At 43.7% G+C, this 15,151-nt stretch overlaps 5 protein-coding genes across 5 annotated transcripts; 3 read left to right on the top strand and 2 right to left on the bottom strand.

Annotated features, from left to right (window-relative positions):
- Positions 1-743: 743 nt before the first annotated feature.
- On the top strand, positions 744-2,829 carry TRUGW13939_07001 (uncharacterized protein; the record flags this gene model as incomplete). Its single annotated transcript, XM_035490143.1, has 4 exons — positions 744-796; positions 853-879; positions 940-1,424; positions 1,487-2,829. 4 exons carry the CDS (start codon positions 744-746, stop codon positions 2,827-2,829), a joined length of 1,908 nt encoding a protein of 635 aa, XP_035346036.1.
- A 1,190-nt stretch (positions 2,830-4,019) lies between these two features.
- On the top strand, positions 4,020-4,484 carry TRUGW13939_07000 (uncharacterized protein; the record flags this gene model as incomplete). The annotated part of the gene is made up of 1 exon (XM_035490142.1): positions 4,020-4,484. The coding sequence occupies one exon, from the start codon at positions 4,020-4,022 to the stop codon at positions 4,482-4,484; it is 465 nt and encodes a 154-aa protein (XP_035346035.1).
- A 305-nt stretch (positions 4,485-4,789) lies between these two features.
- TRUGW13939_06999 (uncharacterized protein) lies at positions 4,790-6,819 on the bottom strand (the record flags this gene model as incomplete). The annotated part of the gene is made up of 5 exons (XM_035490141.1): positions 4,790-5,200; positions 5,265-5,371; positions 5,543-5,708; positions 5,768-6,372; positions 6,429-6,819. Coding segments are annotated over 5 exons (1,680 nt in total), but the record flags the coding sequence as incomplete, so codon positions are not given.
- A 1,830-nt stretch (positions 6,820-8,649) lies between these two features.
- TRUGW13939_06997 (uncharacterized protein) lies at positions 8,650-14,956 on the top strand (the record flags this gene model as incomplete). The annotated part of the gene is made up of 10 exons (XM_035490139.1): positions 8,650-8,757; positions 8,808-9,034; positions 9,109-9,194; positions 9,250-9,335; positions 9,399-9,825; positions 10,288-10,620; positions 10,682-11,258; positions 11,328-11,619; positions 13,870-14,765; positions 14,824-14,956. The coding sequence occupies 10 exons, from the start codon at positions 8,650-8,652 to the stop codon at positions 14,954-14,956; spliced, it is 3,165 nt and encodes a 1,054-aa protein (XP_035346032.1).
- On the bottom strand, positions 11,818-13,402 carry TRUGW13939_06998 (uncharacterized protein; the record flags this gene model as incomplete). Its single annotated transcript, XM_035490140.1, has 3 exons — positions 11,818-12,493; positions 12,551-12,959; positions 13,024-13,402. 3 exons carry the CDS (start codon positions 13,400-13,402, stop codon positions 11,818-11,820), a joined length of 1,464 nt encoding a protein of 487 aa, XP_035346033.1.
- Positions 14,957-15,151: the final 195 nt, after the last annotated feature.

Below are 15,151 nucleotides of genomic sequence, written 5' to 3'. Positions count from 1 at the left end.
GAAAAATTGGTCTATGCACTTTTAACCATTAATGCAGAGTACATGTTTACAATTCCTACATATATAATCAACAGATTCAAAACCAATTGGTAACTAATTACCCGAAACCGGCAGCGATATTGAAATGATTGAAGTTTCTAAATGTCAAAATCAAATGTTATCAAGTGACCAAGTGTTCTAAACAACGCACTACTGCGAGGGCCAAAAAAATAGAAAAAATTAGCGGCGCTTAGGGTTCAGGATTGACCACGTGACCGGCTACTCGAGAACGCATGGCCAGCGCAATAATAGTAATAATAATAATAATAATAATAATAATAATATAATTCCAACAACTAACAATCACTCTTAGCAAGTACTAATGCACAGCCACGCTATCGATAAGGATCTCTATGAACGTGAAACAGATGCCGGACTAATAGGCGCAATGCGGTATAGCGGGAGTGATCACCACCGCCCCGTGGAGCCTCTACTTAGTAATTGCCGCTCTCCGTCCGACTCTCCTCTCTCTGCTCTCTCCCCGGCCTGAATACGACCTCATCCCATCGGTCGCTTAGAACCAACCACGCCCTGTTTTCTACTCGCGCGTCATTCACCACCTCAGCGCGAGACGATTCGTCTCCCAATTTCTTTCTCGTTGGTGTCGCAACAGGTCATGGATGCCCTCAACGATGGGTTGCAGGGGCCCACAGACGATGCGACTCGCATGTCTGTTGTTACTGCTGTTCGCATGCGTCCATGTCATGGCCAGTAGCGCCACCGTTGAGCCAATCTCAATGGTGGCTAGTACAAGCTGGTATGTTTGTCGTCTCGACTTGTTCTTTTGCGCATGAATTAACTGTTTCCTTTTAGGTACGGTGATGACGGACAATGGGGAACGTAAGTTCTCGCCAGTCGCTTTCCTCTCCGTCTCTTGACTTACCACTTCCGCCATTCTAGAGTATATATCGCTGTAGGCGACAGCCCCCAGGTTTTCGCCGTTCTTCCCAATACCGCCGGAGTCGATATTCTCGCTGTCAATTACGAGGGCGGATGCGTGAATGTCTCGTCTACAATCTGCTCATCTTCACGCGGAGGCGTCTTTATGCCCAGCAATTCGACCACCTGGGTATCCGACATTACTCGAGAAGCAACCTACAATGGCGTCGGAGTTGATGGCCTTAATGCAACCTATGGAACCGATTACATTACCTTTAACTTGGACCCGGAGAATGATCCAGACAATTCCAGAGCGGCGTCTAGCAATGTACCTTCTGCAGTAGGCACATTCAACAGCACTGATAATTGGATTGGCTACATCGGTCTTAGTGTATACAGATCCGACACGAACGTTTGGGATTTACCCACCTTTATGGAGAGTATTTGGGATAATCGTTCTGCCGCCCCAAGCTGTTCCTACGGATATACCGCGGGCGCTTACTACCGTTAGTCTTGCTTCTTGAGTCTGTAAATGCCTCGTTCGTTATGCTAACTGGTATTCTCATAGGGCTGAAAGGAGCCCCGGCCTCGCTCACCATAGGCGGTGTCGATGAACTTCGATATGAGCCAAATAACGTTAGTTTCAACCTCTCGTATCAGGGACTCCCCGTTGCCTTGCTGTCCTCGATCGAAGTGCTTTCTGTGGACGCGGACGATGATTCTACAACGCTTATTGAAACTCTCATTGATTCATACTTCACTCTCGACTCTTCTACCTCTTACATTTGGTTACCCGAATATACATGTGATATGTTTAGTCAAGCGCTAAACCTCACCTATAATGAAACCCTTGAGCTGTATACATATCCCACTGGAGGCTATGAAGACCTTTCCTCCTCCAATATCTCATTCACATTTACCCTCAGCGGCACTTCGGACTATTCGACTAGCGTCAGCATCACCCTTCCGTTCTCCGCATTTGATCACAACATCAGCTATCCATATCCAAACTTCAACCCCAACGAGACCACTTCGGCGACTTTGCCTTATTTTCCCATTAAGCGGGCTCCAAATAGCAACGAGTATCGCATAGGGCGTGTCTTTTTCCAAGAAGCTTATCTCGTTGTTGACTATGAACGCCAAAACTTTTCGGTCTATCAGGCTTCTTTCAACTCCTCCATTATGACCAATACCAACATCGTTAGCATTGACCCTCCGCTCAACAGCGTATATCCCGGATGGAATTCACAAAAGTTCTCACGAGGTACGATAGCCGGCATAGTAATCGGCTCCGTGGCTGGCTTTGCTTTTATTATTTTCATCATCTGGTGGTTCTTTTTCCACCAAGGGTATCAACTTAGTGTCAGCCGGCGGGGGCCAAAGCCAAAGGATTCCAAGGAGGAGATATCTGTCAACCAAGACCGGAGCCTGGCGCCTCGACGCTGGAAAAACTGGAGGTACAAAGGCCGCGCTGAATTGGGGGGTGACCATGTACAACCATCTGAATTACCAGCAATGGCCATGATTCACGAATTACCAGGCTCCATGCCTGGTACTACAGATCAACCTATGACTCCCGGACTTAAACAAAATGTGCGGCGGAGCGCTATTTCGGCGGCAGGGTCCAGCATCGTCTCTTTTTCATCAGCAGCACGCACATCTGTATCATCTGACGGCAGTTTTGACGAAGAAGAATTGGTTTCGCCACAGGCGAATTCCCGGCCACCCTCTATCGCCAAAAATCATTTCCTCACTGCCGACGAGGCAGCAGAAAACACACATGCAAGTGAAACTGAAGCCAATCAACGAACACGAACTTGGCCTGGTGAGATTGTGGTTGGACCGTCGGCATCAACTGATACATCGACGGATAGCTCAGACTGTACATCGGAAAGTTCATTTTCTTCATAACGTCTTTAAGGTGTTTCTTCTTTTTCCTGGAGGCATGTAGTTTGGTTGTACATTTATCGTTAGATACTGCGGGCGGAGTTATTTTTATATTGCTTTTTTTTATTTGTTTCAATGTTGGCTTGGTTGCGGCGTGGAGGGACTGGTCAAATGCTTGGAGTACGATGTAAATGACGCATATAGTATATATCTGCTAGATAAGCTAAATTAAAACTTATTTATATGGACTGAACTTTGTTAAGCACTAGTTGACGTAGGCATGTTCTAAATATTTAGAAGAAACTGTGTATATTATTACAGTTGAATTAAATGCCAGCATCTTGTAGTCTTTAATGATAGTGGAGTGGACGTCCGGGCCCAATATCATCTTGCAACCTTTTCTCAGCATGTTAACTGCTAACCAAAAAGCCTTCGGTTATTTAATCAGTCCTTATTATCCAGTACTTTTTGCCTTCTTTTAAGCGTAGCTATGCTCAATATATTAAAGGAAGAAAGAAAGGTACAAAAAAAGGTTCCGAGAAATAGCACTGAGAAGAGGCGCAGCCGAAATTTCCTCTTTGGGGAACTATACAACATATTTCTTGGTAGTGTTAAGTACGCTATTCTAAACCCCGGGTAGTGCATTTATCTGATTTTATTTAATGGTAGATTAAATATTTGTTTGCCATTCGTTTCTGTTTGTTGGTCTAGGGTTACTGGATGGGTTAGGATAAATTAAGTCTGGAATATATATATAAACACTAAAGAAGAATGATACTATCACTTGACGCTAACATGTATATTCAAAGTTGTAGATATGAGTTTTCTGTAGGTTTAGAATATATCAATTGATATCATGTGCAATCGGAACTCTACATGTAGTCTATAACTTTGAAGTGCTAAGACTTTCTACCAATATCAACACGTAGAAGTCACAGCAATAAAAAGGATTGCTATGTATCAAAATTTGGCTATCTCATAAACTGACTCTCGCGAGACAATAACTGAAAGCACTGTAACATTCAATGATATTGGGCGCCTTACAATTCGGAGTTTGCAACATTTGCCGTTAGTACGGAGATACGCCGGACTTTGGGGCTAGTATAAAATTGACATTAACACGTACTTCAACATACAATTTTACAAGATCACCAGTATTAATCGAACTTTTACAACACAGGTCCTTGAAATTGACTTGGAAAATCATCGACAAAATGTCTATCAGCCTCTCATCTCTTACGCCTCGCGAAGCTATCTCCGACACTCTATACCGATGTCTTCTCGGCCTCGACACCAATGATTTGCCCATGTTTAAATCTGCCTGGCTTGCCGAGGACCCTGATGTTTCCATAGCGGTTGGCGATACAGTTACGCTCGGATTCGACAACATCACCGAAGCCGTGTTCAAAAGAATTGGTGCCTTAGACACCACACATTTCACTACCAATATTCGAATTGATCTGAAGGATGGTTCAGACAAGGCTAGCCTTACCTCATACACACTAGCGCAGCATTATCGGCCTGGCGAAGGGCACAACCCCGAAGGACAGCAGCTGTTGACGGGCGGTCTCTATTATGTTGATCTGGAAAAAGACAAGGGAGATGGGTTGTGGAAGGTTAAAAAGTGGACAATCAAATTTATTTGGTCTGAAGGAGACATGTCTATTGTGGGAAGATGATTGTTGAGATGATCGCTGTGTTTAGCTATTCTACATGTACTGTGGGAGCGAGCCTGGGGGATACTCTGTCGAGTTATTCTGCCTCGGAACATTTGAAACTTTTTACTAGAGCATTAGGGCTATGGCTAGTCAAAACGGCCTCCATACAGGCATTCAATTTTAAGTCTTGGAAATTAACTGATACATCAAAGTTTTATACTATAGAAAGGCCTTCAAATGTTGAAATTTAAGGGTGTAATAATAACAGGCGTTAGGTCTAATTCTATACTCTTTAGTTGATGTGAACAGAGAAAGAATCTCTTTCGCTAAGCGATATGATCAAACCTTGCCACATCATCATCCCTTTGTGTATTCGATATTTTGCCTTCAGCATCACCAGAATTGTTCGCTGAGATCCTCTCATTACCATTGTCGTCAACGAAATCCTCCCTGATAAGCCGTGAATTGCCTGTAATCTTCTGCGATCTAACCATCTCCCACGATTTCGGAACAACCCACCACTGCAGTTGCTGGTAGAATGATTTATTCTTCGAAGATGATAAATCAGTATCCTCATCTGGGTGAATAAAAATCAAATCGACTGATTCCAGTGGCAGGCCCATGGTTTCCGGATAGAAAAGGAAGACGATCAAAGCATTTACCAGATTGAATATGGCAAAGATGATGTAGGTTTTGTAACCGATATTTTGCAGTGCCGGGGGTGTTATTTCGACCACCTTGCAGTTTTGTTAGCTGCAGAAGAAGAAAAACTATCAATATAAGAAGAATAATCAATCTTACGAGGAAATTTCCCACAAAGTCTGCAGCTGCAGCCAACGCAGCTCCCTTGGCTCTGATTTTCAGAGGAAGAACCTCCGGCGAGTATAGCCAAACGGTTGCCATCCAACCTAATAGTAATAATAATTGATTTAGTCTCAAACTTGAAAAGAAAATCTGGATGAGTTGTGTAAGGCAGCCAGATTGAGTGTTGCGCGGCATCTTTATAATATGACCATACGTACGTGACCTGCCTGAGGGCATACGGCCAATAAAAAAAGAAAAGAAAAATTTTAACGTACCCCATGTAAAACAAGACTCAAAGGCAAAGACAAAAACTACGGCCGCGATGTTTGAAGCCCAATTGTTGATTGCCACGCAGGCACCTTCAAGGATCAACACAATGCACATTCCCAGTGCCATTGTAATAAACAATCGTCGGCGGCCGACGATATCTATTATGTACCACTAAATGAAATTAGTGGATTGACCTCCGAATACGCACTTCAATGTTCGTAGAGACTTACAGTCAGGAATGAAGCCAAAAGATACCACACTTGCAGAAAGCTTCCCATCAGTAGGGAGCGCTCTTGTGTCATGCCCAAGCTTTCAGTAAATAGAGTCGGCGCATAATACGTGACGATGTTAATACCGCTCAATTGCTGCATGAATTGAATGCCCAAGGCAAGATAAAAGCGCTTGTCTGCCTTTGTGCCCCCATCGCGGAACAAGTCCATCCAGGTGCCTTCTTCCTGGGACTCTATGCGGATTGCTTCTAAGATTCCGGTCTTCTCTTCGACAACCATGGAATCGTCCATTGGACGATTCCGCAGCCGCGAGAGAACCTCTGGTCCTTCGTTGTTGGACGGGCGATGCCACATAAGCCACCTGGGTGATTCCGGTAAAAATGTAGTGACGACTATTATGTAGATCGCAAAGAGAATCTGGAAAAGGAGAGGGAAGCGCCATTGAATGTCTCCTGGGTGAAAGTACAGTCCGTAATTCATAAAGTATGATATCATAAGCCCAAAAAGCATCATGGAGACCTGAATACAGATCTGCCAACCACGCTGCGACGGTTGACAGATTTCTGATTGATAGACCGGGGCAGTTGACATTAAATATCCGATTCCTGGGGAAGTCAGAAGAAAACCAATCACTAAAAGATGAAACAAGCGATAGACTGACCGACGCCTGTTACAATCCTACCAACCATCATCTGAATCCTTTCAACGCAGGTTCCCATGAGGATCGACCCTATCACGACTATAAAACTTCCCAGTAATAACGATCGCTTTCTACCTAGTTGTTCTGTAGTGAAAGCGGCGGCGACGGCTCCAAACACTGCTCCAACATCGTATAACGCTGTTATGGTCGATACTATTATCGTCGATGGGTTGCCCATTGCATCAAGCCAGTAGGACGAAATGACAACACCGGACATGACGCCATTATCGTAACCGAAGAGGAGAAAGGATGAAGCACACACGGACGTGATGGCTGATATTAGGGGCGTGCCCCGGAGCCAGGTGGCCCCTGTATAGAACATGTCTTTCCTTCGCGATTTTTTGTTGGTGTTGCTTCGATTTTGGAGTTTATTTCATTGGGAATGGGGGAAAATGCGCTGATAAAGTGGACATCTGGAATTATGGTTGGGATTTCTGTGTGGAAAACATCGCGGGAGTTTATGTTGATAACCACATACAATTAAGCAAGAGCACAAAAATGGGGTATTAAGACGAACGACATGTTCAGGCCTTATCTTACTTATGTCGTATATTCATGGCACGTAGTATCCGACTCTAGTCTACGGGGCGCCATAATCCGGATATCTTCAGATTGATCAGAATGTGGTAAAAGCATGCCGATCAGGTGGATGTATTATTGAATGTTGGTCTGCCTTAGTGTCAGCCACTGTGAATTTAGGCCAACACTTTTCTTAAATCCGGTGCGCACTGGGTAAATAAGTACCCGGAAAGAATGCATAATGGCGCATACAGCATGTGGAGACTGGTCGAGTGCATGCCGATCAATGTTCGTTGCCGAAATCTCCTCCCCGCGTTGCCGGAAATCTCGGAGTTACTCCGATCGGCCAGATCAGTTCAGTAAGGGTGCTTACAGGGTAGCTTAGCACATAGATACGTACCATTTTTAAACCTGTTGGTGCAATGTACCATTTTTCCGGTGACTCAAATACTTGGTTTCATAGCATTGAGAATCTGGAGAGTGGTTGTTGCGTGCTAGGAAATTTCGTGTGGATTAATGGCCGTTTATATCTCGAGAGTTTCTAGATGTCACATTTCAAATTGATGTTGCTTTCTAACGGAATAAATTAGTCAAGGCTGGAGCTTTAATGTTACATATTTACTATGAGCTAGTCTACATGCATATTAGAAATTCCCCTCCAATGACACATGTGCGCTTGTTACATGTGTATGATTGCGTGACCCTCACACTTGTCCTATATATTGCAGTCCTACATATAGTTAGCGTGTAATTAAGCTTATCCAGAGACTGGAACAGGACTCGAGGTAAATTTAACATTTGCACGCAGCAGATCCTCTAAAAATATAAAAATCTTGGCAAACACGTATTTTAAGAAATATAATGGTTGGTCTCAACGTGGACGCTTTGTCGTGTGGAAACCTTACCATCTCCTAGAAGTAACTTAGTGGATTTTTACATTGATAAGTTACATGTGTGTAAATTTTAGCTACGTACTTTAATCATGTGCCATTTATTTCAAAAACAATTATTCTGAACATAACAGCATACATCCCACCAAATAAATATGCCAAGATTTTTCAGTCTGATGGGGAGTATCGGACTTAACCTATATACGCGCCAAGAGGTGTATGACATGAAAACATGGAATAATAACGAATGTCTTTTTGAAACGTGCCAAGATACGCGACGTTGCCAAGAATCTCCTCTCCGCTTTGCTACTTTAATTTCCACAAATGACATTTGAAGAGTTTCCTCCTTACTACTAATTGGTTTTATATTTCTCCCTGGTCGAACATTCTGTAGCATCAAAAGAGCCACGCCGCGTCATAGATCTGCAGCAATCTCGTAATTGATACCTCGGTTGACGTGTGGATAATATGGATACAAACGAAGTCTTTCTTTTGATTAGTGGATATCAAAACACTGGTGATACGATGATTTTCCTCGAATAAATTGTGACCACCAATATAACTTAGGCTTTTCTAAGGCAACATCTAACTATGTACGGGAAACATTGTGAGACACACATGTGTTGTTATAGTCGTCGGAAAGAAACGAAAGTTGTATAAAGCTGCCCTCTACCGCCCTTTGATTTGAAACCCTTTTGGTACATACTTGAACATTCTCAAGAAAACATTGGATGAAAAATATAAACCCAAAAGGTACACCAAAGAAGAAAACGATGAAGAGTTCTCTTATAACATTTGCTTTAACCTGTGGATCGGCTTTGGCTGTTCCAACTGCCAACAGGAATGCCCGATCCCTAGTTAAGCGGGCCTCTTTGGATGATGTGAGTTCTACAGTATCCAGTTAAACAAACCATGTTAATTGATCTTAAAGGCCGCCACTGGCTTTGCAAGCTTAAATGGAGGCACAACTGGAGGCTCAGGTGGCACGACGACCACTGTCTCTAGCTTTGCTGCCTTGGAAACAGCAGTTTCTGGCGACGATAGCAAAGTTGTCATTGTTTCTGGAACAATTACCGAAACTGCGGATCAGATCAAAATTGGCAACAATACTAGTGTCATTGGGGAAGATTCAAGCGCCCAGCTCGTCAATTTTGGATTGTATGTATTACTTCTAACTATTTACATCTGGAGCGTATATGGCGAGTGAAAATCCGCTGACAGAATTTCGATAGGCTAGTTAAAGAAGCATCCAATGTTATAATCCGCAATATTGGTGTCTCGAAAGTTCTTGCCGATAACGGAGATGCTATTGGTGTCCGTAAGTCGCGTACCTCCCAGCCTATTGTCTTTGCCAACCTGATTGATTCTTCTAGAGTATTCTAACAACGTTTGGATCGACCATGTCGATGTTTCTTCTGACACGGACCATGACAAAGACTATTATGATGGTCTTATTGACGTATGAATCAATTCCCCCGTTCTTGTAACCAGGTGCTGGGAGAACTAACAAATGGCCCCCTAGCTCACTCACGCTGCCGATTTTGTCACGGTATCCAATAGCTACATTCATGATCATTGGAAAGCCTCCCTTGTCGGACATTCCGATAATAACGGGGATGAAGACACTGGGCATTTGCGAGTTACCCAGAATAACAACTACTGGTCCAACATCAACTCACGCGCTCCGTCTATTCGGTTTGGCACTGGCCATATCTATAATAGCTATTTTGAGAGTGTAAATGACGGCATAAATACTCGCGATGGAGCCCAGGTTCTGGTGGAGTCGAATGTGTTCGTGGACAGTGACAAGCCACTGTATTCGACTGACGACGGCTATGCGGTGGCTAACGACAACGACTTTGGAGATGGCAGCAATGAGGCCCTAGCAGGAACTCTCACCTCAGTCGATTATAGCTACGATCTTCTCGGGTCGTCAAGTGTCAAAGACGGTGTCGTCGGAACTGCTGGGCAGACATTGTCGTTCTAACTTTGATACATATCAATTGATTATATGCCTGTTCGTTCCACCCACAAAAGCGGCATATTCTATGTTTACTGAAGTCGGGAGTTCAGTCGATGGAAAACTGAACATGAAATAGCTACTACTTTCTATGAATGATTTGATCGAGGACAAATAGCAATTTATAGCGGCACTAACTCAATTATTTAAGCAATGAACAATGCCACTCTTTTCATCAAAGTAGAACATGCAATAAAGTTAACTGACCGACACATCTCGAATGTAACATCAGCCAAAATTAAAATTTGAAGCCCACCCCGCATATACGTCGGGCATTAATTATCAATGAAATAATTGTTATCTAATTTGATGTTCGGTCCGAGCACTCCCGCCCGCTTAAAATACCCCAGGATCCTGCACATCGAGCTATTGAGTTCTCGTGTATATTGAGAATCGTTAAAAACCGAATTGATTGAAATCATGTCGCTCTCTAATGCGAAACAGTTTAAGCTTACCTCTAACCTGACAATCCAGGCGCCACTGTCACGCCAGGGCCATGGACCGGGACTTTTGATCATTCGATCCGCAGCAAAACACGATCAGCTAAATATCAAAGAGACTTTGGATCCTGAGCCACTTCGAAAATGGGCAGAAGAAAGCTATGTTATTGCCCAATTGGAAGTATCGGAAGGCCATACGACGATCAAGGAAGAGCTTCGTCAAGCTCTAGATGCACTGGAAAATCATGAAAGATGCAGTAAGAAAGCTAGTTACGGGATTATCGGTAATTGTTGCTCGTTTGACAGTTCTAAGGCTATGTTCCCTAACTAACAAAAAGATAACAGTTTACTCACCCTCGTTAGTTCCTGATTTGACCCAAGGGATCGACGAAAACGAGGAAATTACAGCCGTTGTCTCATATGGCGCTTTACCACAAGTGTCCAAAAAACCACATGTCTACCACTTGGCTGAGGGTGGAACAAAGTCCACGGGTGAAGCTGAGATAATCTATCGATATCCAGAGGCCAAGTCGACGTCGTTCATTCTGCCTTCACATAAGGACTTCCTGCCGTCATCAGCAGCTATTGCACACACTCGATGTTTGGAGTTTTTGAAAAAGCAACTTGATGGTCCGTGGTTTGACTTGGAAGAAATTTGGGACGAGCACACAAAATTTGAATTTGAAACACGTTCCGTCGAGAAAACTATGGGGACTATGGTCCAAGAGCCATATGTCAACCATATCCCTACTATAACCGGCGGTATTGGCCGGGAGAAGCTATCTCACTTTTATGCACACCATTTCATCTTTAACAATCCTAGCGACACTTCTTTAGAGCTTATTAGCCGCACAGTAGGTATCGATAGAGTGGTTGATGAGTTCATCTTTAGTTTTTCGCACGAAAAGATGATTGATTGGCTGTGAGTCTTGCTCAACATTTATTTTTGACAGAGGGGAGAATACAGATATTGACAGTCGCGTTTTATCAGTATCCCTGGAATCCCACCTACTGGGAAAAAGCTACGGATTCCCTTTACGGCAATTGTGAATATCCGCGGCGACAGACTCTATCATGAGCATATTTCATGGGATCAACTGACCGTTCTCTTCCAGCTTGGTCTCATGCCTGAGTATCTTCCGATCCCATACTCTTTGCCGAATGGACCAACACCGCAGGCTGGCCACAAATTGGAATACCGTGTCCCTGGAGCTGGGAAAGAAACTGCAGATAAAATTGTTGATGAAAGCAGTGTTCCTTCTAACGAGATGATTGGGTTTGCGGTGCGAGAAGTTCAACGATAACATTTTCCTTACCGGATGAATCTTGTTTTGACCCTAGGCTTTCTTGTCTAAGCTCTTCATGACTCTAATTTGAAGACGTCAACTAGTATATAGCCATTTCATGCGACCCGGATAGACTGGTCGAACCTATGTCATTATATAACTAGCGCATGTGAAGTTTCTTGATCTACATTCAACTCAAATTTGATTATTTTTGGAGCACATTGCATCGTCAAATATTATCTTCCCTGGCTCATCATGCATCGCATCCATCCATATGAAAGTCTTCAAGACCAATCTGGCTTCTTTCCAACTTGCTAATCCCAATGCTTGGATAGTGGTGGATAGTTTAGCCTTTAACCAACACGAGTCTTCTGGAGAATCAAGCACCGAGACTCTACCGACGACAAGAAGCCAGAGAGTCAACTTCAACCCATAATTATTGACATCGCACTCCATCAACTGTAACGCTGTTCTCAATTCTTTGGCCAAAGCGGTGCATCGCAATTCAAGCCCATCCTTCTCCAGGAACATACTTGTTGAAAGAGCAAGCATGGAAAGCCGGAAATTCTCTTGTAGATCTTGGATACTGTAGGCCAAGCATTGAAGCCGGTACTGGAGCGAAATAAGAGCCTCTTGAAAGAGCTCTGTAGAGAGGTTACGCCCGGTTTGGTGGGCGAGGTTGATTGCTTTTACGAATTCGCGTAGGTCAATCCACACATTTACCAATCGTATATCTGGCATTTTGCATGTGGTCTGTATAGGGGTAGTGGATAATTTATCAGGACCAGCGAGATAAGTATTCCACGAAATATTATCTCTGGTGAGGAAAAGTGGAATGGATCCACTCTTAAGGGAGATTCTGAGATCAAGTCTATTGTTCATCTGAGGTCAATAAGGAGGCAATAAATTATAACATCTCAGCACGAACCTGAAGCATTTGAATTGAAGTGAACGGCTATTAGCGAGTGTTCCTATGCCACCACGAGCGTGTAGCACCTGGTATAAACCATTGAGGTGCTTCTTTGCCGCCTCGAGATCACCAAAAATTTCCGAAGCCATGGCAATCGTCAATATAGTAAAAATAGTGGAGTTAGCTATTGCTTCATTGCCATATACTAGCTTATTTCGAAGTAGAAACATGGCTCTATTCATATATCTCATCGCGTTCAGCCCATATATTCGACTCTTTACAGTGTCAAAATAGATTTGGGCAGTATGCGAGACGACTTGGAAATATGTTGCATCATTACTTAAATCCTCAAACCAATCGTTCTCTTCGTTCACTGAGTTGACACAGCATTGGGCCGGGTACATTGCTCTGGTCATAACAGAAATGACTAAACCAAGACTTGATGTTAGCAAACCTAGCCGCGGTAGAAAAATAATTTCTAGTGTTCTCACAGTCGTGTATAACTTGTACTATGCATGGTTCAATATTAAATTTGAGCCCCGTGATAGGAAGGCCTGGGTCATTTATCTGAAGCCTGAGGGGGTTCGCTAAGCAGCCTCCTCGCAGCCATTTCGTTGCAGTCTGCTGTGGCAACGGGAATTCACGCCCCTGGTTAACCCATGACCGGAGAGTAGCCCTCTGCGATGAGACGTCTTTTCGATTTTTGCCTTTCATCACATGATGACGAATCAACATTCTGGATGTTGCATCGGGCTTAATCGTGTCCTGGTTGGTGGCGACGATAAAAGGTGATGCCAAGCTTTGTACTGCTTTCCTTTTTCGGCCGAGCTTCTGTGATTTCACTGTGGATTGGCGCGCTTCAGTGTCCATGTGGATGAATTGTACTAGTGTGACTTCGATATGAATAAATGACACTTATGTCTGATGGATAATTCCTTGCAAGCAATGACTTCGAAGAAAGATCGTTTCCTATCCTTCTCGCGGCTGGACTAGTCCACTGCTGTAACCCGGACTAGTCTACTTTTGGGAATAAGACCCACTATTCACATGCCAAGACTCTATTGCTTGCCTATTTGGGAAATGGTTGCTTATATTGGCACTGTGTCTTTGATAATGCCAAGAACGCATTATATCCCCTTCTTGGAAGGGTTTAAGGCACTTGAAGACTTTGAAAATCGATGGTAGGACACCCAGAACACTACTTATAGGAGCAAGCTGCCCTCTAAAGTCGAAAAAAAAACAGACAACAAGCCTCTTCACCGATTGACGACAAGAATACGAATATCGGCCTTGACTTCCTCTGAAATTTATTTACAATGACTTCCATGTCAATGGAGATGGGCGATGTAGCCGATGCAGGCTTCCTCCGATCCTTCATCAAGTCTCAATTCTGCACCAAACCTCGCAAAGCACCAGCTGGCACCAATCTGTCCGGTCAGGTTGCGATCATCACTGGCGGCAGCTCAGGCCTAGGGCTGCACTGTGCACGTCACTTTCTATCATTGAAGCTATCGCATCTCATTCTTGCCGTAAGGTCTTTGGAAAAGGGCGAAGCTGTCGCCAAAAAGCTGCGTTCTGACTACCCAGCCTCAAAAATTGAGGTTTGGCACCTCGAGATGTCCTCATATCCCTCTATTCAAAAATTTTGTTCCCGGGCAGAGAAGGATCTTTCGCGACTTGATATTACGATCCTCAATGCTGGCTTAATACAGCCATCGTTCGACACTTGTTCTACGGGCCATGAAGAGGTCATACAAGTAAATTACTTGTCTACCTTTCTTCTAGCTATTCTTATACTTCCCATATCCAAAAGGAAGTCATCATCGGGGGTTCCAGGCAGACTTACGATTGTAAGTTCCGGAACAGCCTTGTGGGCGAAGCTCCCCACACAAGACAGGCGGCCATTCCTAGCATCGTTTGATAATCCTATCGCCCATCCCTACAAACCGACAGAGCGATACTTTGATTCAAAGGCTCTTGGACATTTATTCTTTTCCAAGATGTTCAGCTATATCAATTCCAATGATGTCACTGTCAATCTAGTCGAGCCAGGCATGTGCAAGGGATCCGATTTACACAGATTCGCCACGGGAGCTGTTGCCTTGTTTCTCGAGACCTACAAATCAATCACCGGGAGAAAGTCCGAGGATGGGGCTTGGATGTATGTCGATGCCGCGGTAGTAAAAGGAAAAGAGTCTCATGGGTGCTTCTGCATGGACTGGGAAATTCACCCGTAAGTTCAGTCGAGCATTAACAAAGCAAGTTATTGTGCTAAACCATGACTTCTATAGTTTCATGAATCTCGTGTATCTCCCAAAGGGCCAACCCATAATTGAGGCGCTTTGGGAGGAGACCATGGCTGAGTTTCACTTTGCTGGTGCCCGTGAAATTCTGGAGACGTTCAAACAGAAGGAAACAGCTTAGCTATTCCTCTCCTTCCTCTTTTAGTAGTCCCTCGAATCTTTATTTTATTTTATTTTATTTTTTTTTGTGTTTCAGATATCTAATTTTCCAGACTTCAACCATCGCCCTCCTCTTAACGAATTGAATTTGTTAGTCATTATGTTGCTTCAAATATCATAGTGAAATAATACCAACTAATTTTAATTACGGTAAAAC

This window comes from Talaromyces rugulosus, chromosome IV (genome assembly GCF_013368755.1).
Source record: "Talaromyces rugulosus chromosome IV, complete sequence".
NCBI lineage: Eukaryota > Fungi > Ascomycota > Eurotiomycetes > Eurotiales > Trichocomaceae > Talaromyces > Talaromyces rugulosus.
Note: the sequence above shows the minus strand (reverse complement) of the source record. Positions and strands in the feature narration are given on the sequence as shown.